Source organism: Carcharodon carcharias, chromosome 17 (genome assembly GCF_017639515.1).
Source record: "Carcharodon carcharias isolate sCarCar2 chromosome 17, sCarCar2.pri, whole genome shotgun sequence".
Taxonomy (NCBI): Eukaryota; Metazoa; Chordata; class Chondrichthyes; order Lamniformes; family Lamnidae; genus Carcharodon; species Carcharodon carcharias.
The window spans coordinates 82,080,649-82,105,250 of NC_054483.1; the positions used below are offsets into that span (position 1 = coordinate 82,080,649).

General features: G+C 40.2%; 1 protein-coding gene across 3 annotated transcripts in view; it reads left to right on the forward strand.

The window, feature by feature from the left end:
- edrf1 (erythroid differentiation regulatory factor 1) overlaps positions 1-24,602 on the forward strand; it is an 81,505-nt gene that overhangs the window by 44,828 nt on the left and 12,075 nt on the right. For all 3 annotated transcript variants that reach the window (XM_041209442.1, XM_041209443.1, XM_041209444.1), the window contains 6 exons: positions 4,546-4,746; positions 5,665-5,883; positions 6,105-6,331; positions 14,189-14,347; positions 16,778-16,927; positions 22,598-22,751. In XM_041209442.1, coding sequence (XP_041065376.1) covers positions 4,546-4,746; positions 5,665-5,883; positions 6,105-6,331; positions 14,189-14,347; positions 16,778-16,927; positions 22,598-22,751 — 1,110 coding nt within the window. The remainder of the gene's footprint in view (positions 1-4,545; positions 4,747-5,664; positions 5,884-6,104; positions 6,332-14,188; positions 14,348-16,777; positions 16,928-22,597; positions 22,752-24,602) is intronic.

A 24,602-nucleotide genomic window follows, 5' to 3' on the forward strand; every position in this document is an offset into this window, starting at 1 on the left:
ACTGGTTTGCATGACTTGCATCCCAGGTGCAAAATGAAGTGACAGTGGAAGGGTTTTTGTCGCACCCAATAAAGGCATGTTCTTAACTTTGCATGTGGACTGAGCTCATCCAGAAGCTGAATCTGTTGTCTTATTTGTTTAAACTGGACACTGATTAGCTATTAAGATGGCTGCTGAGGATTCAAGTGCCCTTTGCTTATTCAATACAGACTATCAAGCTTCTGGAAGTTCCAAATTGAATAACAATGGGTGGGGGCCTTCCATTGGAATGGACAATGAAGCCGAATGTTATCTGTGGAATTCATGCCTTCCATTGTTCCATGCTTACTCAAAACAGAGTCAATGGTCTCATAGGTTTGCAACGTAAAAAAAAGCTACAAGACCAGTTATCCACAAGTTAAATGTGAAAGACCGTCATTTATCTCACATTGTGTAGTGATGGCTTTGGACTTCCAAACCATCTGACTGGACAATAGCCAGTATAGTAATATGATTGAAACAGGTCTGTACCTCCTGACTCCACTCATTTCCTGTGTCATTATGTGTCTCTTTATACTCTTTTGAGTATATCAATAAAATAAAGTAGACTAATTAACAAATCAACTAGTTAAACAAATTGACAGCCCCTTAAAGGGGAGTGTCTGTTTATAGGAAAATAAAAATACCTGGAAAAACTTAGGTCTGACAGCATCTGCGGAGAGGAAAACAGTTAACATTTCAAGTCCATATAACTCTTCAACAGAACAATGTCTCTTTATATGTGCCCAAGTAACCATCCAATCTGTGCCTTCCATCTGTATGTACTTAACCTCAATTATTACAATTAACACTTGCAGTCTATGAGGGTGGTGGAAGCAGGGACAGTCAATGATTTCGAAAGGAAATTGGATGGGCACTTAAGGCAAATAAATTTCAAGACGTACAGGAATGGAGTCGGGGAGGGGAAGGATTGACTGGATTGCTTTGTAGAAAACCAGCATCGTCTAGATGGACCAAATGGCCACTACCTGTGCTATTATGACTCTGGAAGCATTTGAAATCTTTTTTCCCAGAATGTTTTATGCAGGTATATTAATTACAGCTTTAGAAAATAGTATGCATTCTAAGATCACAAATTTGTGATGGACAAATGAAGCATTTTTTTTCCTTTGTAATTCCCAAGATCAAGAAGTTTCAAGTGAAGTGTTTAAAAAATCAGTACCCTTTTTCTTGAGAATTTTTATTAATATAATTTAACTTTGTTAAATAAAAGGATAATATTTTCATTGGGATAGCTCTGAGAAAACATGGTATAATTGGGCATGAATGGAATTTTTAAACTTCATCTTTAATTTTGTATATTAGGATCTCCAACCCAAAACTACATACAGGTGGAGAAACCTATAGTATTGATGTAACAAATTATTAGGGTTGATTATATTTTGATCAGGACATGTTTCAGCTTAATGCTGGAAAAGTTGTACCAAAAATAATAGCTAAAGGTAGCTGTTAGAGAGTTCCATCTTGGTTTCTGGCTCAAGAATGGAGTTGGGCAGGGTTAGACTAAACATTGCATCCACGTGTTCAAATAGTGTCAAGTTAACTTTTCTATGTCTTTACTGGAAAGAAAAATTCAGGGAGCTCTCAATGTGCATTACATAACTGCTTTTGTGTTAGTTTTACTAGCAAAGCTACAAGCATTACTGGGTGTGATACTGAAGCTTCAAAGTATACCCACATTTCCATGATCCCATCTTGGATCAACCAGCAACTACTCACATTTATGTAGCACCTTTAATGTAGTAAAAGGTCAAAAGCTCTTCACAGCAGCATTATAAAACAAAGCATAACACGAGCCACACAAGATATTAGATTTGGTGATCAAAAACTTGGTCAAAGAAAAGGTTTTAAGGAGTGTCTTAAAGGAGGAAAGTGAAGTGGCAATGCTGAGAGGTATATGGAGGGTATTCCAGAGCTTGGGTCCTCGGCAACTGAAGTCACAGCCAACAATGATAGAGCGACTAAAATCAGGGTGCACAAGAGGTCAGAATTAGAAGAGTGTAGATATCTTGGAGAATCATGGGGCTGAAGGAGATTATAGAGATGGGAGAGCATGGAGGGATTTGAAAACAAGGATGAAAATTTTAAAATCAAGCCGATGCTTGACCAGCAATCAATGCTACGAGTTAAGACATGGGCATTAGAGTTTTGGATGACCTCAAGTTTGTAGAATGTAGAAATGTGGGAGACCTGCCAAGAGTGCATTGGAGTAGTCAAGTCTGGAGATAAAAGAGGCACGAATTAGGGTTTCAATATCAGATATGCAAAGATGAGCAAAGTAAGGTGATGTTATGGAGGTGGAAATAGGCGGCCTTAATTCTGGCACGAATATGAGGTTGGAAGCTCATATCGGAATCAAATTTGACACCAAGGCTGCTAATAGACTGGCTTACCTTCCAACTATTGCCAGGGAAGAGGGATGGAGTCCATAGTAAGAGAATGGACTGTGGAACGCGGACCTAAAACAATGGCTCCAGACTTCCCAATTTTAATTGGAGGAAATTTCTCATGTAGTACTGGATATCGGATAAGCAGTTTAATAACTTAGCAACAGTGGAGGAGTCTAGAGAAGTGGTAGCGCGGTAGAGCTTCATGTTTTCTGCGTACATGTGAAAACTAACAATGTGCTTTTGGATCAAGTTGCTGAAGGACAGCATGTAGATGAGAAAAAGGGAGCCAAAGAATAGGTTCTTGGGGGCACCAGAAGTAACAGTGCAGAAGCAGGAAGAAAAGCCATTGGAAGTGGTTCTTCAGCTACAGTTGGATAGTTAAGAATGAAACCAGATGTGAGCAGACGCACCCATTGGACAACAATGGTGGGTTGTTGGAGGAGGCTGATGTGGTCACCGTGTCAAAAACTGCAGACAAATCAAGAAGGATGAGGAGGGAATGTTTGCTTTTGTCACAGTCACATAGGATGTCATTTTGACTTTGATAAGAACCGTTTTGGTACTGTGGTGCCTATTATTAATGATTTACAAAACATTGTATGTTGTTTGTGATAGGACAAGGGCAATTCCCCTGTGTTCCACTTATATAAAAAAAAATACAGATCTGCCCATCCAGTTTGAAAAAATGCAGCCTCCATTCTGTTTCTTGCCCTGCTGCCATTTTCATAGATAGTAAGATTGCTGATAATAACAAAGGTAGAGGTTTGGTATTGTAGCATCACACTTCCCAAATTGATAACGCGATTTGCCAATTTCAGCAATTCATGGCAGTTTCCACTTTGGATCGTAGAATTATGTGGGCCTATTCTTTAGCTGTATTTCCAAACTGTGATGCACTTGAATCCCATGATTCAGATGTTTAAAAAAATTTTACAATTCATGGAACACGTTTAAACTATGGTTATGTTTAATTTCCCACATGCATAAAAAATTAAACAAATACTTCAGTCACATAGTTTGACAGTGCTGACTTTGCCTTATGTACTGTTCCTCTTTGTTGGAACTAAAAGTTTAGTCAATCATACTTAAACATTTATTGCTGCCAGCTCACCTTTCAACTGTTTATTGGCTGATGACCACCTCTCTCTCTCTCTCTCTCTCTCTCCGTTTCCCAACTTCAGTGATGCTGCTCACTCACCTTTGCTTAGATTAAAATGAACTAGTGCTCCCCATTTTGTTCTAGTCTTGTTATTGGTTCATTACTAATTCTCCTCCTGCTTGGTTTCAGTTTTTTTTTGTTTTATCTACCTGGAGAATTGTAAAAAAGATTGCTTCCCCATTGAATGTTGGTCTCATTCATCATTGAGGGGACAACCTTTTTGATCTAATGAGCAAATAGCCTTTTCTAATACACAAGTCCTGGGAAACTCAATTCCAGCATGAAAACTAAAGTTTTGCCTACATTGGGGCAGGGTAGGTAACTGACACTCTGGATCTCAGACCATAGTTCAAACACTCATGCTTTAAGTGTTTAAAATGCTAAATAATAATTGTGCTAATTATGTTTGAGATAAGATGAGATTTCCTCCATTAATGCTACTGATATTTGATATGGGATCAGAGGGTTTACTTATGAGATACTTTGATACTAAGATAAGCAATGCAGCTAGGCTCATCATTCAGGTTTGGATAATAGCATATGATCTCCTGGTTGGTATGCTGATCATTGGACATTCAACATTGGAATAAGCCTCCTTGGTTAACAATAACAGCTCTAACAAGAGCCGCAATTCATCTGAAGAGGTTTGTGGGAGAAAAAATCTTTCTTACTAAATAGAGCTAGAAAAGAAGTTTCCCTGAAGAAAAGTGAAAGATAAACAAGTCAGTCAAATATTCGTGTCTCAGGCAAATATTGCAAATCTGCCATGGATGTATTGCTTCAGTAACTTTCCTATATTACAGTCATGGGATCTAAAGTAAATGTTAGAACATTATTTTCTGTATTTCATTCCAGGCACTGGACTACCCATGAACAATGCCACAGGAAATCTTCTGGTATATGCAGTATTTCTAATCCAAGCATGCTGTCTTAACTTGTTTTTTTCCCTGTTGACAGATGCCTATTGCTGCCTTATCAACAATTTGTCACCTGAAGTCCTGTTCTTTCTTAGTCAATGTTTGACACTTAATGGTGACATTCAGTTAATGTTAGCTCAAAATGCCTGTAATAGGGCAGCTTATCAAGAGGAATATAACTACCAAACAAGAGAGGATCAAGAAATTTTGCATAGCCTCTACAGAGAGTCCAGTTGCCAAGGTTAGTTTTTATCTTTACGTTTTTGTATTGCTGCAAAATTGTGCACTGAATAATTCTGATCATTTCTCCCAGGCAAAGCAGTAGATAGAACAACTTTTTGCATCCTTCTGCAGCAAGACCTGTGCAATTGCAAACCACTGCAGTACCTGTTATTACTCCATAACGTAGGCCTGTCAACAATGGCATGTCAGTGAGAGTGTGACTTACACCATGCTCCTGACAAGAAATTCAGTCAAGTTTTCGTTTTTGAAGTCAAACTTGAGACCTTCAAACCTTTGCTTCAGGGCAAATGACTTGCAAATGTTGACTGTCAAATTTCAGTATTCTAACTATCTTGCATAGATTTGGCTTTGCCTGGAATGAGTTGATGCCTCCAACTTTTTCGGGAAATTTACACTAGGCTTTCCCTGAATGCTTAGTGGATAAATCCACCATATGGCATAGCATTGAACCAGAAAGATTATGAAGGCCCCTGGTCGAATCCCTGGTCTTTGCTGCTTTTGATCTCAATGCTGACTTTGGTGTCTGTACTACTGTTGGCTTCTGAGCTGGGAGAGGAAAATTCCACTTGGGTTTCATTGTCATCTAATGACCTGTCCTCAGAATGTGATTGGGTCTGGCTGATATTTCTTCTAATCTCAGTTGAGACATATACTGGAAGGATTTACTCACAGAGAGCTGGTGAAGAGCTTGGAATCGTAGTTCAATATTTCATCATTGTCAGTGGAGAGGGTTGGAGGGAGCACCTGGAAAGAGAGCTGGGAAGGACAAACAAATATCTGCTACAATCTACAGCCCGTAGCAAGAAGGAAAGAATGCATCTAAAACTGATTGTAATATTTGACTGTATTTTGTCTAATTTTTTTCATTCCCTCTCCCTTCTCCCCAATTTGAATAGTAACGATGTCATTATTCTAGCTTTCAGCTGGGCTACAGAACTTTATATGGATTTAGAATACCAACTTTCAGTTAGCTGCAAATGTTACGAGGCAGCAAATGAATTGCTACGTTCCTGTGATCAGAACGTTCATGTAATAGAGCAACAAACGCAAGTGTTAAAAAGATTAGGCAACAGCAGAAATGAGGTTGGAGTTTTCTACATGAACCAGGCTGCTGCTGTGCAGACTGAGGGATCAGGTAGGGACTTTTAACCTAATAAGCTAATATTATCTGCTCTTGTTCTGTAAACCTTTCTGGTGAGCTGCAAACTTTCTGCAACAAACCTGTTGCTCCCTTCAGGTAATAGGAAAATATAGCAAAACATTTAAAAGTTCTTGGGAATGAAGATGATCTTTGGAAATTAATGTGATAAATTTTGTAACATGAAAGGCTAATATGCATGTTTCTTGGCTTTACAGCAAGCAAAGGCATAACAATGGTAGAACAAGAACTATGGAAGAAAAGCTTTTCTTACTTTGAAAAGGGTATTCAAGACTTTGAGACCATAGAAGATGAAACTAATGCCGCCTTATTGCTTTGCAACACTGGAAGATTGATGAGACTTTGTGCTCAGGCACATGCCACAACTGGGAGTGATTTGAAAAGAGGAGAATTTTCTCCTGAGGAAGCCATGTATTATAACAAGGCATGTCTTCTGTGGTTTACTTTTCCAACTATATTTGTGACTGTTTTTCAGTCTTGAATTATATTTTCAAAAATATTCAGTCGGAGCAAAGTATACAATCTTAATGCAGCAGGTTTCTTTTCATTATATGTTCTAGTCGAGGCATGAACATGTACAATTCTGATCCATATTTGGAATATTGTAATTATATATTCAGAATTGCAAGTCTAGTGCCTGCTAGACAGCTTTTGATAGCTCTAGATAACCACATCAGATGCTGGGAAAAATGGGTTGAAGTACTCAGTGCACAATGTTTTTATTTCAAAAGCCTTCAGAGTATAGAGCCAATCCAACATACATGGACACATGCAGAGGCTAGGTGGCTGCAGAATCCCATGCATACACACACACCAATATTTATACTTTTACTGGGGATCAGAAACTTAATCACTGACTTACAACTAAAATCCCATCAAGTCATAAAGATACCACATTTGATCTCTTACACCTCATGTTTTTGTCCATTTGGTCTTCCTTTTTAGAAAAATTATGTCTAAACATCCCTACCAAGATGTCATAAATTTTCCAGCCAGTTATCTAACTGCTGTCTCAGGGCATAACTCCCCTTCTTTGTGCTTTTAACAAATTCCAATCCAATCCTATACCTGTACACACTCTTGTCTGTGGCTAGCATCCAACTTTCGCTAACGTATCTACAGCTTATTTCTTTTATTCTGTTAACCCTTTATTAACCCATCTGTTTAATACAAAGAATCACCTCCAACCCCTTTTAGATAAAGTCCTAAAGTTGAAGACTAAAATTTCTTAGTTAAAACTCTTATGTCGCGCATACACGTATTACTAAGCAATTGAACTGGAAATTAGAAATTTTGTAGAAATTCAAGTATAACAAATGAGAAAAATATTTATGTAATCCAGATTTAGCTCCACTAAGATTTTTAATGGTGTGGATTCTAGATTGTAGGAATAATGGTGAGGTTTTCAGCTATTAAAAAGTAATTTAGACAGCAACCTCCAATATCAATGCAGGCACAGTGGAAATCATGAAGTTTCTAAGTTACTGTAGTCCTCCAGAAACATCACTAAACTAGTACCTCACTGAGTCATTTGTCATTCAAGTACATGAAGGGTGTGGAGTGCAGTACTAGCCCACTAGATTGCTATTTTTTTCTGGCATGTTCAGTGGCAGCATTCCATTCAGTTAGAAGTAAAGTTTTATTAGCATAATGAGTCTTAATTTACTTTAAAAAGTATAGAGCCTCATTCCACCTTGCTTTAATTATTAGAGATTTTTTAAAAACTTGAATTTTAAAAAATCTTTTTCTTTGTCCCTTTTATTTTCTTTTATTTCTTTATCTCTCTCTCAATCCCATCTTTCTTTAGCTCTTTATTTTGCTTTCTGTACATCTTTTGGCACTGAATTAAATATTCTACCTTGCATTTTCTGGTTTAGATCCTGTATGTCCCAAGTAAGGATTCTTCAACCTGGGGTTAAGAACATGTACGCTGTTGCTTACTTTCTTCATGGAGGTGCCAGATCCCTGTAGAGGGCACTGCCCTTTTATTTTTTATTGTTAATAACTACAATTTGTAGTGTAAAACTCAGAATCAGTATTCAAATTTAAGTCTTATGATTGGCACCATTTGTTAGCTGTTGATTGCAAAATCTAGGGCAATCTATTTTCGATCTTATTTCTTCCAATATGTTTCTCATTTTCTCTCTGAACACAATATTATATCTTTTTCCTTAAATCAGGACATAGTGGTCTAAATCATAGATTTCTACAGTGTTAATCAATTGAAAGAAGTAGGTTTTGGAAATGGAATACAGTTAATGCTGCATTTTTTTGCCACTGAATTGGAGATGCTCTTAGAGGCCTGAATGAAAGCAATGGAATTATGTTTGAATAAACATTTATGGTGCTCAACTCAGAAAACCTCTTGGCACCACCAGTTTTGTGTTTGAAACTAGCTCATTTCTAGAAGCTTCTGCAGGGGATTTTGTATGCAGTTCTGTAGTGAAAGCACATTCTTTAAATTTGTTCGTGGGATGTTATTTAACACTGGCAAGGCTCTGAGATTTATTGCTCTGAGATGGGCAATAAGTATGGCCTTTTTAGCATCCACATCTCAAGAACAAATTAATGTGCCTTTCACTACATAGATCTGGATTTAATTGCTTCAGATTCAAAGCTCTTCAGTTAAACCAATTTCAGATCGCTGAAGTATTGTATTTGTTATGAGGTTCGCATGTGTTTTACATTTTTCCTTCCCTTTTTATGCTAATTTTCTCCATTTTAACTGGCTTATGGTTATAGAAGAACCAGATTCCCTGTTGTACCAAGGTTGAAAGGGGCATGTGGACATGCATCTAAATCTGAGTGAGATGTAGATTGAGTGAGGAGTTTGGGGGTTTGGTTCAGGTGGGAAATTCGGTGCACAGGGCAAAGAGGTGCTCTTTTTCTATTTTTTTCAGCCTGCAGTGTTTGGTGAGTTCCCTTTCTTGTCTCCAAGCTAGGTGAGTGTAACTTTCTATTACTTTATCTGTGTAAATTATTAACTAATTGACTAATTAAATAAATAAGGTTGGACAGAAATGGCAGAGCTGGCGGTGTGCCGTGACTGCAGTATGTGGGAATCTGGAATGCACTGCAATCCCAGACAACCATATCTGCAGTAAGCGTCTGCAGCTTGGGCAACTTTGGTTCCGAGTTGCTGAGTTGTGGACATTACGGGGCATCAGGGAGGGGGAAGATTACCTGGACACTTTGTTCCCAGAGGCAGTCACTCCTCTTAGGTTAGACAGAACCTTAGAGTTGGTCAGTGATCAGGGATAGGAGGGTGTGACTGCGAGTCAGGCAAGTAAGGGGAGCCAGCATGTAGTGATGCAGGAGCCTCAGCCACTGACTTTGCCCAACAGGTACGAGATGCTTGCAACCTGTGTGGAAGAGAAGACTGCAAGGTGGATGAGCGGACTGACCATGGCACCATTGTGAAGGATGGAATTCAAATGGGGGAGTGAAGAGGAATGTGATAGTCATAGGAGACAATATAGTCAGGGAGATAGAAACCGTTCTCTGCAGTCGAGAGTGAGAGTCCAGACGACTGTATTACCTGCCTGATGTCAGGGTTAAGGACATCTGCTCTGGGCTGGAGAGGACTTTGCAGTGGTTGCGGTCCATGTAGGTACCAACAACATAGATAAGACTAGGGAAGAGGTTCTGTGTAAGGAGAATGAGCAGCTAGGGGCTAAATTAAAAAGCAGAACCTCAAAGGTAATAATCTCTGGATTACTACCTGAGCCACTTGCAAATTGGCGTAGGCTAAGTAAGATTTAAGAGATGAATGCGTGGCTCAAAAGATTGGTGTGGAAGAAGTGGGTTTTGATTTATGGGGCACTGGCACTAGTACTGCAGTAAGTGGGAACTGTACTGTTGGGACGGTTTACACTTGAGCCGTGCTGGGACCAGTGTTCTGGCAAATCGTATAATTAGAGCAGTAGAAAGAGCTTTAAACTAAATAGTGAGGGAAGGATCATGCAAGAGGATATATAGTAAAGTAAAGGAAAACAACAAAGTAATGGGGCAGGGTAGCAATTTGGATAGAGTTCCACAGTGGGATAGGAAAGGACAGAACAGTAAGAGTGCACCAGCAGATGAAGCTGAAAATGGTTTTAAAAAAAAGAGTTCAACGTCCTTTATCTGAATGCATGTAGCATTTGTAACAAAAGGGATCAATTGTTAGCACCGATAGAAGTAAATATGTATGACCTGATAGGCATTACAGAAACATGGTTAAAAGGTGACCTAGGCTGGTACCTGAATGTTCAAGGGTTTTTGACATGATCAGAACAACTGGAAGCTAGGAAAACCTGGTGGGGTAGCTCTGTTAATTAAAGATGGCATTGAGAGAAGACCTTAGCTCGAAAGGACAAGATGTAGAATCAGTTTGGGTAGTGGTAAGTAGTAGTAAAAGTAAGAGGTCACTTGTGGAGTAGTTTATAGGCCCTCTAACAGTAGTTACAATGTAGGATAGAGCATACAGAAAGAAATAAATGGGATGTGTAAGAAAGTTACTGCGATAATCATGGATGACTTTAATCTACATGTAGATTGGGAAAATGAGATTGGAAAAAGTAGACTGCAAAATTGAGTTCATAGTGTTTTTGGGATGTGGAGCCAACCACAGAGCAGGCTATCCTAGACCTGGTAATGCACAGTGAGACAGGATTAAGCAATAACCTCATGCTGAAGGAGCCTCTAGGTGACAGCACTCACAACATGACAGAATTTCATATTCGGATTGAAAATGAGAAATGTGGGTCCATGGCTAGTGTTTCAAACCTAATACAGGTAACAGAGTGTGAAGGCAGAGTTGGCTAAGGTGAACTGGGAAACTAGGTTAAAAGGTAGCACAGTAGAGTTGCAGTGGCAGACTTTTAAGGAGATGTTTAATAACTCTCAGAAAAGATTTATCCCAGTGAGAAAGAAAGGATTTCTGAGAAACATGCATCATCCGTGGCTAAATAGGGAAGTTAAGGATGGTAATAAATAGAAAGAAACTCAGTAAAAATCTGCAAAGAAGATTGGACAGATTTTAAGAACCAGCAAAGAATGACTGAAAAAACACATGAAGGCAGAAAGCAGAATATGAGAGAAAGCTAGCTAGTAGTAGAAACTTTTACTATTTGTTTTTACACAAATATTTAAAAAGGAAAGGAATAGCTAAGACTAGTGTTGGTCCTCTAGAGAGTGTGTCTGGGGAATTGATGAAAAACAAAAAAAATGGTGGAGGTGCTGAATAGGTATTTTGTGTCTGTCTTCATGATAGAGGACTTGGAAAACTTCCCAAAGATTCTTAAAAATCAAGAGATGGTAGGGAGGAATGAACTTGATATAATCACCATCACCAGGGAAAAGGTATTAGGAAAACTTAGACCTAAAGGCTGAGAAGTAGCTAAAACCAGATGGCCTGTATCCTAAGGTCTGAAAAGAAGTGGCAAGTGACAGATAGCAGATGCATTCGTTATAATCTTCAAAAATTACTTTGATTATGGAAAGGTTCCAGTGGATTGGAAAATAGCTAATGTAATACCTTTATTCAAGAAGGGAGGGAGGCAGAAAGCAGGAAACTATAGGCCAGTTAGCCTAACATCTGTCATAGGGAAAGTGCTAGAATCCATTATTAAGGAGGTTATAGCCAGATACTTAGATGATCATGATTTGATCAGACAGAGCCAACATGACTTTGTGAAAGGGAAATAATGTTTAACCAACCTATTAGCTTTTTGACTAACATTAAAGGTGGATAAAGGGGAACCAGTAAATGTGGTGCACTTAGATTTCCAAAAGGCACTTAATAAGGTACCATATCAAAGGGGTAACATATTGCATGGCAAAAGGATTAGTTGGCTAACAAGAAACAGAGAGTAGGGATAAATGGGTCCTTTTTCGGACTGATAAACTGCAACTAGTGGAGTGCCACAAGGATCAGCTCTGGGTCTTCGACAATTTATAATCTATATCAAAGCCTTGGATGAAGCAAGCGAATGTATGGTAGGTAAATTTGCTGATGATACCAAGATAGGTAGGAAAGTAAGTTGTCAAGAGAAGAGAGAGAGTCTGCAAAGGGATATGGACAGGTTAAATGAGTGGGCAAAAATTTGGCAAATGTATAACGAGGGTAAATGTGAACGTGTTCATTTGGCAGAAAGAATAGAAAAGCAGTATTCTATTTAAATGACGAAAATTGCAGAACTCGGTGGTACAGAGAGATCGAGGTGTCGTGCTACATGAAACACATAAAGGTAATATGCAGGTAAAACAAGTGATTAGTAAGGCAAATGAAATCTTGGTATTTATTGCAAGAAGAATGGAATATAAAAGTAGGGAGGTTTTACTACAGGCGTACAGGGTCTTGGTGAGACCACATCTGGAGTACAGTGTGCAGTTTTAGTCTCTTTATTTTAAAAAAAAACTATCACTTTAGTAGCAGTTCAGAGAGGGTTCACATGACTCATTCCTGAGATGAAGGGGTTGTCATAGGAAGAAAGATTGAGCAGATTAGGCCTATAGCCATTGGAGTTTAGAAGAATAAGAGGTGATGTATTGAAACATGCAAGATCATGAGGTGACTGGATATGAGTGGATACCTGGAGGATGTTATTTCTTCTGGGGAGGCTAAAACTAGAGGACATAGTTTAAAAATAAGAGGTCTCCCTTTTAGTACAGAGATGAGGAGAAATGTTTTCTCCCAAAGGGTTGTTGGAATGTGAAATTCTCTTCCCAGAAAGTAGTGGAGACTGGGTCTTCTAACTTAGCCTTGAATAAACTCAATTTTTATTAGACAAGGGAGTTGAGAGTTGTGGGGGGGCAGCCAGAAAAGTGGAGCTGAGACCACAGCCTGATCAACTATGATTTCATTGAAAGGTTATGCGGGCTATTATGACACAGCTTATGACACAGCAATTGGTAATGGCTGAGTTATTTAAAATCCCAGAGGGAAACTTTAAACAACTGTCATAACCTATATTTTCAATTGTATGTTCGGGATGCAGCTTTGAATTCATAAATGAAACCACCAAGCCTCCAGAGGATTTTATATAAATTAAATTAAACATTAATTCTAATAAGAAATTAAACACATCTACAAATTACCACCATAATAACTATTAAACAAATCCCCAAATTAATCACTCCCATGTAATCTTCCCCAAGACAACAATAACCCATAGATTTAAACAGACACCAGGCAAAGCACATTTTATCTTACAAATTCAAAATGAGGTTCCTTTCAATTTGTTTCTTCGCAGAAACAGGGGTAGGCTTATAGGTTTAGATTTAACATGCCTCTGACTTCCCAATACAAAACTCCTCTGTATATACACAGGCTTCCCTTTGAATGTAAATTCTCATTGTATCACCAGGCCCTTTGAACTCCACCTTTTCTAACAAAATCCCTTTCATTGTAACAATTTTATTAGTAATAAAAACCTATTGCTTGGTGTCTCCTAGCCAGGTGCAAGATTTCACCCCCAACCTTTGAATGGTTTATTCAACAAAATTCAAATGTACCCTCTACCTTACTGTTTACATCTCAAAGCTACTATACATCGAAGCACACAGACTAGCTGGCATTAATCCAATTAAAACACAAACACTCACACCCACAGACACTGACCCTACAACAAGTCCAATTTAAAATAATTTCCAATAACAATACCTTCATGACAAGCTCGAAGGAATAAATGGCCTATTCCTGCTTCTATCTTCCTATCCTATCTTACATGCATTGGTGGTCATTTTCATGTGCAGATTGAGACAATAAGTGCCTTCTAGCTTATTTGACTTTGGGTTGGAATGCGTAGTGCAGCTCACCTAATATCCATGCTCTTTGAATACAGAACAAGAGTCTTAGCTAATGATTGATTTGCTCCCATTCCCCAGCCCTTGTATGCCAAGACCATTTGTTGCACTTCAGCTGCCACCCCAGGTAATGGCAGTTAATTTAACACTGAGCAGGGATCAAAACTTTAACACTTATCCTCTTTGTGGCTCAGATGGAAATTAGGTTCTTTAAATCAAAAGTAAATGCATAACACTAGTTCGTAATTTGGATTTGAGCACATGGGATGGGATGTTCAGACATTCTTCTGTATGTAATATTTATCATAAACTAACATTGCTAATTTTTAAAAACTCATATTTTTCACGCAAATACAATAGCAAACACTTCTAGCTCTTAGACTGACTGACTTCCATGGGTCCATTTCTACTGATGTCAGCTAATATTTTTGAGAATTGCAGAGTTCATGAGCATGGATAGGACTTACCTGAAAAGTCTTTATTTTACATATAGGCTGTGGATTACTATCTAAAGGCAATGAGATCACTTACCAGATGGGAGAAACATCCAGCTGTTTGGGATTCTGTGAAATGGGAGCTATCAACAACCTATTTTACTATGGCAACATTGGAACAAGATTATGCTCCATTATCAAGAAAAGCTCAGGAACAGGTATTGAATAAGATGCAGTAGGTGACCTTGTGATCCATTGTTAAACTCAATTGAATGGAATGAAAAAAGTTAAGTGATATATATTGCACATTTTGGGAAGTGTGATTAGATTATCAAACGGTAGCAGCGATGATGGTGTCCACACATGCATGCTTTCCATCAGGAGCCACTTAATAGGAGTAGGAATCCTTGCTGAATTGCTCCACTACTCCACTTCCAAAAATTGAGCCCAATTGTATGTCCTTACCGTAAGTTGGTGGTAATTAAGATGATATTTGCACTTATGGGAAAGAACATAACTGAGACCATCAAAATAAGACAGTCACAACAAATCCAATAGGGAATTCAGAAGAAATGTCTTCACTCAGAGTGCTGCGAATGTGGAACTCACTACCACAGGGAGTGGTTGAAACAAATAGTAAAGATGCATTTGAAGGAAAGCGAGGCAAGACAAGTGGACCATAAACGCTTGCATAGACTGCTTGGGCTGAATGGCCTATTTCTTTGCCCTGTCTGTAATTATCTGGTTAGGTGTAGTGGTCATCAACAAAAACTTGCATTCATATTGTGTCTTTAACATAGTAAAATGTCCAAAAGTCCTTCATGAGAGTATTTTGAAACAAAATTTTACAGAGAGCCATATAGCGTGATATGTTAGGATAGTTAAACAAAAGCTTGGTCAAAGGCATAGGTTTTTTGGAGCATCTTCGAGGAGAGAGAGAGAGAGGTTTAGGGAGGGAATTCCAGAGTTTAGGGCTTCGGTAGCTGAAGGCACAGCCATGAGTATTGAAGAAGAGTCATACGGACTCTAAACATTAACCCTGTTTCTCCCTCCACAGATGCTGTCAGACCTGCTGATTTTTTTGCAGCATTTTCTGTTTTTTCAGATTTTCAGTATCTGCAGCATTTTGATTTCATATTATATTGAAGTGCTCAAAATTGGAGGAGTGTAGAGATCTGAGGGTTGTAGGGCCTAGGGATGTCGTGGTTTGTGGATGAGACCATGGAGAAATTTGAAAGCAATGTGGAGAATTTTAACATTGGGACATTACTTGTACAGGAGCCATGTAAACTAGCGAGCATTGGGATAATAGGTGAATAGGACTTGGTGTTTGTTAGGATATAGCAGCAAAATTTTGAATAAGCTCCAGCTTATGTTGGGTGGAAGATAGAGGCTGACCAAGGGAGCACTGGAATAATGAAGTTCAGAGGTAACAAAGGCATGGATTAGAGCTTCAGTGGCCCGGGACCTTCCCAGATCTTGAGTTCAGTATCATACTAGATGAATAGTTTATACAAATTACCATTAGAAGGAGCTCAATGATTATCATTGATTTTGTGACATATAAAAGAAGTAATATACTTTAAGCATTGATCCAGAATTTTCTGGGAAAATAAATATATGTTTTATGAACCAGTGTTTTTAGTGTAAACTGTCCAGCAATTTGTGGTAAGGCAGAGATACACTTTGACTTGTGAATCACCGTAAATTGCTGCATGATTTTTTTCCTCCAACCATTGGCCTTGCAGAACCAAGAGCTCGCCATCAACCTAGCCTGCCTATGAATTTCAAGAAATTGCTACATTTGCAAAGTAAACTACTTCAAATTTAGCACAAGAAGCTAGGCTTTAAAAGCACAAGGATCTTTTTGATGACTAGACTTTATGGTTCTGCAGTGGCAATACCACTCAGCTTCTCTGGCCCAGAATAGGAACAATTGAAACTGTGGAGTTTCATTCTCATTAGTAAATTGTTCTTAAAAATATTATAAATTTCACATTTTTTTCTAGTTTTTCCTTTGTGTCTCTCCTCTCTCCCCAATCTCTTTCTATTCCAATTTCACTCATTCAGCCTGTTTCCTTCTCGGTCATTATTTCTTTCTGTATCTTTCAATCACGTTGATTAAGGCAACAGAATATGTCTTGTCATTCACCAAAGTCTGAGATACCCTGTTGCCCTCACCATAGTTATCAGTTCTCACTTTCAGCAGGAAGCTGAGCAGTGAGGGGAAAGCTTCAACTAAGGGGGCATGCCCTGAGATGCCCTACTCCAGCAAATTTTGGGCCAGTATATTTCTAAAATGCAAGTGTGAACATTTAGAATGAGAAAGCAGATTCTGAACATATTACAACTGCAACTAAATGTAACCTGGTGAACAGCTGAACTTTTCTCAACACCAAACCCTATTACTGTCGTCCTTTCAAAAGTCACTTAAGATAATTGTGTTGTATTAGTAAAAGACAAATGTTGCTGTTTCCTTTAATACAAGGAATCATGATTTGATATGTCGGAAATTCCAAGTAGTCGCTCTTTTTCCACACTTTGATTTTGCCTATGCTGGCATGTGTTCAGTAAGCTATTTATTTGCCACTTTGAGGTTAAATGCAACCTTGTTAAATAATACAAGTAATTGTATTATCATTTTTCAGATTGAGCGAGAAGTTGCTGATTCTATGATGAAATCTCTTAAGTACTGTGACATACATACAGAATCTGCAAGACAACCCTTGTGTCAGTATCGGGCTGCGACAATTCACCATAGACTTGCCTCCATGTATCATAATTCTCTTAGAAACCAGGTAATCTGAAACTTAATGAAAAAATATACTTGCATTGCTTTAAAACCGCACACCTGACATAAGCACCAATAAACCAACAGCAACATTTGGTTTGCAATTTGTCAAAATCTTTTTATCTCCTGAAATATCATAGTATTTTGCAAGTTTGAGATTATCAAAGGCAAAATAATTGGAAGACACCATTCCTCTGAAAATTCATCTTGAAAATCAAGATTTTGAACTTATTGTAATTTATCTACATGTCTTCATGACAATTTTAATACATAGGATATGATTTGCCGATTGCACCCATTATATATGCAAAAGGAAAATAAATTGCATCAATCATTGAATCTATCCTATTCATGCTATATCTGCATGATATTTGAATTTTTTTGAAGGGATAGTTATCGGGGAGATCTGAGTAGTTGGCTGGAGAAATATTAAACATTGAGATCTTTGTATTGAGTTTTTCTTTTCATTTTTATATATTCTATATTTCTATAATTCATATCTATTTTGTGTATTTACCACGTTATGTTCTCCAGAAAAATCATTGTAATGTAATAATCTTTATTTGGGCTTGCTCAATTAAAAGATTCCCTGTCATCCTAGAATGTCTATATAAAATATGGAGTTAGTAATTATTGTGTTTTGCATTTCTCAATATTAGTGGGAATCAAAATCCATTTCCCAGAATTGGCATAATAGGGGCTAATGTTCTCAAAACATCTAAAAAAAATTTTTTTTTTTTTAAAAATCGTAAGATAAAGCTTCCTCATTGCAGAACTTATTGGTTTTGTTATAATTCCAGGGTTTTCACCAAGGGATCCATTCTTTTTGTAAAGGGAATCTTAAGTCCTAAATTTACTTGTTACTAGTTTGAATCTTTGGCCACTTGTCCCATTCAGGGTAATTTTCCAGATTGACCTTTTACAAATTGTTTGGTATCTTGTATATTTAAGATCAATTCTCTTGGCCTAGTGAAACTGAACAATTCAGGTTTTTCTGGTCTTTCTTCACAATTCATGTCTTAACACTAGCTATCAGCCTCATGGATATGCTCTGTGCTGCTTTTAATACTTTGTCTCCCTTTGTGTTGGTGACCACAACTGAGTCCATACTTATGATGTGGTCTGTGTAGAGTACTATATAATTTGATCATAACTTCCTTTGACTTGTATTCTGTTGTTAGGGCTGCGTGGTTAAATAGTCTGGCAGCATCGGCGGAGAAGAAAAGAGTTGACGTTTCGAGTCCTCATGACCCTTCGACAGAACTTGAGTTCGAGTCCAGGAAAGAGCTGAAATATAAGCTGGTTTAAGGTGTGTGTGTGGGGGGCGGAGAGATAGAGAGACAGAGAGGTGGAGGGGGTTGGTGTGGTTGTAGGGACAAACAAGCAGTGATAGAAGCAGATCATCAAAAGATGTCAACGACAATAGTACAATAGAACACATAGGTGTTAAAGTTAAAGTTGGTGATATTATCTAAACGAATGTGCTAATTAAGAATGGATGGTAGGGCACTCAAGGTATAGCTCTAGTGGGTTTTTTTTTAATAATGGAAATAGGTGGGAAAAGGAAAATCTTTATAATTTATTGGAAAAAAAAAAGAAGGGGGAAACAGAAAGGGGGTGGGGATGGGGGAGGGAGCTCACGACCTAAAGTTGTTGAATTCAATATTCAGTCCGGAAGGCTGTAAAGTCCCTAGTCGGAAGATGAGGTGTTGTTCCTCCAGTTTGCGTTGGGCTTCACTGGAACAATGCAGCAAGCCAAGGACAGACATGTGGGCAAGAGAGCAGGGTGGAGTGTTAAAATGGCAAGCGACAGGGAGGTTTGGGTCATTCTTGCGGACAGACCGCAGGTGTTCTGCAAAGCGGTCGCCCAGCTTACGTTTGGTCTCTCCAATGTAGAGGAGACCACATTGGGGGCAACGACTGCAGTAGACTAAGTTGGGGGAAATGCAAGTGAAATGCTGCTTCACTTGAAAGGAGTGTTTGGGTCCTTGGACGGTGAGGATAGAGGAAGTGAAGGGGCAGGTGTTGCATCTTTTGCGTGGGCATGGGGTTGTGTCATAGGAGGGGGTTGAGGAGTAGGGGGTGATGGAGGAGTGGACCAGGGTGTCCCGGAGGGAGCGATCCCTACGGAATGCCAATAAGGGGGTTGAAGGGAAGATGTGTTTGGTGGTGGCATCATGCTGGAGTTGGCGGAAATGGCGGAGGATGATCCTTTGAATGCGGAGGCTGGTGGGGTGATAAGTGAGGACAAGGGGGACCCTATCATGTTTCTGGGAGGGAGGAGAAGGAGTGAGGGCGGATGCGCGGGAGATGGGCCGGACACGGTTGAGGGCCCTGTCAACGACCGTGGGTGGAAAACCTCGGTTAAGGAAGAAGGAGGCTGACAAGGGTGGTGCTGTTGTTGTCTGGCGCACTGACCTCTACCTCGCGGAGGCTGAGCGTCAACTCGCAGACACTTCCTCCTACCTCTCCCTGGACCATGACCCCACCACTGAACATCAAGCCACTGTTTCCAGGACTGTCACTGACCTCATCTCCTCTGGGGATCTCCCTCCCACAGCTTCCAACCTGATAGTCGCCCAACCTCGGACGGCCCGCTTCTATCTCCTACCCAAAATCCACAAACAGAACTGCCCCGGTAGACCGATCGTCTCAGCTTGCTCCTGCCCCACAGAACTCATTTCTCGTTATCTTGACTCCCTTCTCTCTCCCCTTGTCCAGTCCCTTCCCACCTACATCCGTGATTCCTCTGACACCTTACGTCACATCAACAATTTCCAGTTCCCTGGCCCCTACCGCTTCCTCTTCACCATGGACATCCAATCCCACTACACCTCCATCCCCCGCCAGGATGGTCTGAGGGCCCTTAGCTTCTTCCTCGAACAGAGGCCCGAACAATCCCCATCCACCACTACTCTCCTCCGTCTGGCTGAACTTGTTCTCACGCTGAACAATTTCTCCTTCAACTCCTCTCACTTCCTCCAAATAAAAGGTGTGGCTATGGGTACCCGCATGGGGCCCAGCTATGCCTGTCTCTTTATGGGGTTTGTGGAACATTCCTTGTTGCAGTCCTACTCCGGCCCCCTTCCACAACTCTTTCTCCGGTACATCGATGATTATTTCGGTGCCGCTTCATGCTCTCGTCAGGACTTGGAAAAATTTATTAATTTTGCTTCCAATCTCCACCCCTCCATCATTTTCACGTGGTCCATCTCTGACACTTCCCTTCCCTTCCTTGACCTCTCTGTCTCAATCTCTGGTGATAGACTGTCCACCAATATCCATTACAAACCCACCGACTCCCACAGCTATCTCGACTACAGCTCCTCACACCCCACTTCCTGTAAGGACTCCATCCCATTCTCTCAGTTCCTTCGCCTCCGTCGCATCTGTTCCGATGATGCTACATTCAAAAACAGTTCCTCTGACATGTCCTCCTTCTTCCTTAACCGAGGTTTTCCACCCACGGTCGTTGACAGGGCCCTCAACCGTGTCCGGCCCATCTCCCGCGCATCCGCCCTCACTCCTTCTCCTCCCTCCCAGAAACATGATAGGGTCCCCCTTGTCCTCACTTATCACCCCACCAGCCTCCGCATTCAAAGGATCATCCTCCGCCATTTCCGCCAACTCCAGCATGATGCCACCACCAAACACATCTTCCCTTCACCCCCCTTATCGGCATTCCGTAGGGATCGCTCCCTCCGGGACACCCTGGTCCACTCCTCCATCACCCCCTACTCCTCAACCCCCTCCTATGGCACAACCCCATGTCCACGCAAAAGATGCAACACCTGCCCCTTCACTTCCTCTCTCCTCACCGTCCAAGGACCCAAACACTCCTTTCAAGTGAAGCAGCATTTCACTTGCATTTCCCCCAACTTAGTCTACTGCATTCGTTGCTCCCAATGTGGTCTCCTCTACATTGGAGAGACCAAACGTAAGCTGGGCGACCGCTTTGCAGAGCACCTGCGGTCTGTCCGCAAGAATGACCCAAACCTCCCTGTCGCTTGCCATTTTAACACTCCACCCTGCTCTCTTGCCCACATGTCTGTCCTTGGCTTGCTGCATTGTTCCAGTGAAGCCCAACGCAAACTGGAGGAACAACACCTCATCTTCCGACTAGGGACTTTACAGCCTTCCGGACTGAATATTGAATTCAACAACTTTAGGTCGTGAGCTCCCTCCCCCATCCCCACCCCCTTTCTGTTTCCCCCTTCTTTTTTTTTTCCAATAAATTATAAAGATTTTCCTTTTCCCACCTATTTCCATTATTAAAAAAAAACCCACTAGAGCTATACCTTGAGTGCCCTACCATCCATTCTTAATTAGCACATTCGTTTAGATAATATCACCAACTTTAACTTTAACACCTATGTGTTCTATTGTACTATTGTCGTTGACATCTTTTGATGATCTGCTTCTATCACTGCTTGTTTGTCCCTACAACCACACCAACCCCCTCCACCTCTCTGTCTCTCTATCTCTCCACCCCCCACACACACACCTTAAACCAGCTTATATTTCAGCTCTTTCCTGGACTCGAACTCAAGTTCTGTCGAAGGGTCATGAGGACTCGAAACGTCAACTCTTTTCTTCTCCGCCGATGCTGCCAGACCTGCTGAGTTTTTCCAGGTAATTCTGTTTTTGTTTTGGATTTCCAGCATCCGCAGTTTTTTTGTTTTTATTTGTGGTTAAATAGTCTGTTGGCTTTGTACTGCATTAGTTGGATATTCTGAATTTCAGCTCTGACTCAGTAATCGCACACTCACCTCAAGATTCAGAAGGTTATGGGTTGAAAACCCACTTTAGAAACTTGAGGATGTAATCTAGAATGGCACTTCAGTGCAAATACTTAAGGAGTGCTACACAGTTAGAAGTACTGTCTTTCAAATGACACACAAAACAGAAGTCCTATCTGCCTTCTCAGGTGGATATACAGGATCCCATGGCACTAATCGAACAATAATAGTGGAGTTCTCCTGGTGTCCGACCTACGCTTATCCCTCAACCAATATTACGACAGCTTATCTGTCATGTTTCTGGTAGGACCCCTCCGTCATTTTGGGGTCGGCCAAAGTGCCTCCATTTTGCTCCCAGGAACTTCTGTCACCTATCTTTGGCATCTATCTATGGCTTGAAAGTCTGTGCAGTTCCTGGATCACTCCTTGAACTTGGTAACTGGGGAACATAGATTTATCATCTCGGTTCTCCTCTTGCCAACTTGACCAAATCAGAGCTTGAACCCCTGAGTTGGCTATACCTAGCTCTGCCACTAGTTATCTCATTTCTGTTTGTCTGCAGATTGGATGCCTCATCCCCTCACAGTACAAGACTACACTAAAAAAGTAATTCATTGGTTCTGAAGACTTTGGATGCCCTGAGGTCTTGAAAATTCTAAAACTCGAGTATATTTCACTTTGCTGAAATTACCTTTTTAGTTTTGTAAATTAAAAACCAAATAGCAAGCCCTGGTAAACTGGTTGAATTTTTAAATCTAATATACCTAAATGATAACATGGACCATTTAATCCAAAAGGCCTATCTTCATAAATAAGGGGTAAAGGAACCTGGCAAAAACAGTTTTATTGATGTAGTTAACATATCCTTGCAAAAGTGAGAATAATGTTTTAGTTCTTAACTGGAAAGAGATATGCAGTTTCTTTTTTTTAAAATACAGGTTGGTGATGACCATTTTCGTAAGCAGCACCGCAGCTTGGCTGATCTCCACTACAATAAGGCTGTGAAATTATTTCAGTTGCTGAAAGATGCACCTTGTGAGCTGCTGCGAGTTCAGTTAGAACGGGTTGCATTTTCAGAGTTTCAGATGGCAAGTAAGTAAATCTATAAGGTTCAGAAATGAACTGGATGCAATGCCTAAAGTAAGGTTATTTTTAAAAACTAGAATAATAATGGAGAATAATTAAAAAATTTAAAATCAAGGCATTGCTGGACCAGGAACCAATGTAGATCAGTGAGCACAGGTGATAGGTGAATGGGCCTTGGTATGAATTAAGACACAGGCAGCAAAGTTTGAATGGCCTTAAGTTTATGGAGGGTATAATCTGATTGATCAGCCAGGAGTGTGTTGGAATAGTTAAAGACATAAGGGTTCCAGCAGCAGACAAACTGTGATGGGTGAAGTCAGGTAATGTTATGGAGGTGGAATTAGGTCGTAGTGATGGTGTGAATGTGTGGTCTGAAGATCATTTCAGGGTCAAATGTGACCAAGGTTGAATGGACTGGTTTAGTTTTAGACTTACTGGGGAGAGGGATGGGAGACAGTTATTTGGAATTAAGATTGTAGAAGGGATTGAAAACAGTGGGCTCAGTTTTCCTAATACTTGGAGGAAATTTCTGCTCATCCAAAACTGGATGTTGGATAAGCAGTCTGATAATTTAGCAACATTGGAGGAGTCTGGAGAGGGAGTGGTGAAATAGAGCTGCATGCTGTCAGCGTATATATGAAAATTAATGCTGTGCTTTCGGACCATGTTGCTGAGAAGCAACATGGAGGAGGATGGTGTAGTCAACCATGTTAAAAGTTGAAGACAGTTTGAGAAGGGATAGCACAGCTTTGTTACAGTTACATTGGATGTCATTTGTGACTTTGAAAAGGAACCATTTTGGTATTGTGGTGGAGGCAGAAACCTGATTGGAGAAATTCAATCAGAGTTCCAGGAAAGATGGGCATAGATTTGGGAGATGACAACACGTTCAAGGACTTGGGAGAGGATAGGTAGGTGGAGATCAGTCAGTAGTTTGCAAGAACAGTGGATCAATGGATGGGAGGTCACGAGCAGGGGTTGGTTTTTTGAGAAGTGGAGTGATGATGGCAGAGATGGAGAGAGGGACAATCCCTGCCTGAAGATAGAGAACTGTTAACAATATCAGCTAACTTGGGGAACAAGAAGAGAAATATGGTGGTCAGTTGAGGGTCAATAGAGTTGAGGGCACTGGAGGTAGATGGGCAAGATGAGCGCAGAGAAGGCAAGAGAGGGAGATAGGAAAGAAACTAGAGAAAGAAGCGCGTTCAGGGGAAAGTTTAGAGGAGCGTACGAATTAGGAGCAGGATTAGGCCACTTGACCCTGCTCTGCCATTCAATAAGATCATGTCTGATCTGATTGTAACCTCAGCTTCACATTCGCAACCTCAACTCCACATTCCCATGGACCCCCAATAACCTTTCACCCCCTTCTTATCTAGAATCTATCTACCTCTGCCTTAAAAATATTCAAAGACTCTGCATTGGGCTAGTGGAAGGGAGGGGCATGTTAAAGGCTGCTGATAGTGTCGATCTTAGTGACAAGGAAGCCTGTGAACTCCTTGCAATTATCGTTGGAGGTGACAATGTAGGAGAGGGATTTAAGAAGACAATTTGCAATGGAGAAAAGAAGCCAGGGATTGTCTTTGCATTCTAGGATGATCCAACATGACTTTTTTTTTTCAGAAGAGATGGTGTCAGAGATTGAACATTTCAAATTTTGGCATCAGGTTTTGGTGTCAGCCACTCTGTTGGATATGCAATCATTAGCTAGAAAAGCATAGGAACGTGGGAATAGGAATAGACCGTTCATCCCTTCTACTGTTCTGCTATTCACTTAGTTCATGGCTCATCTGCACTTCAACTTCATTTACTCTTTTAATCAATATTCCTTGATACCCTTATCAAATAAAATTTTGT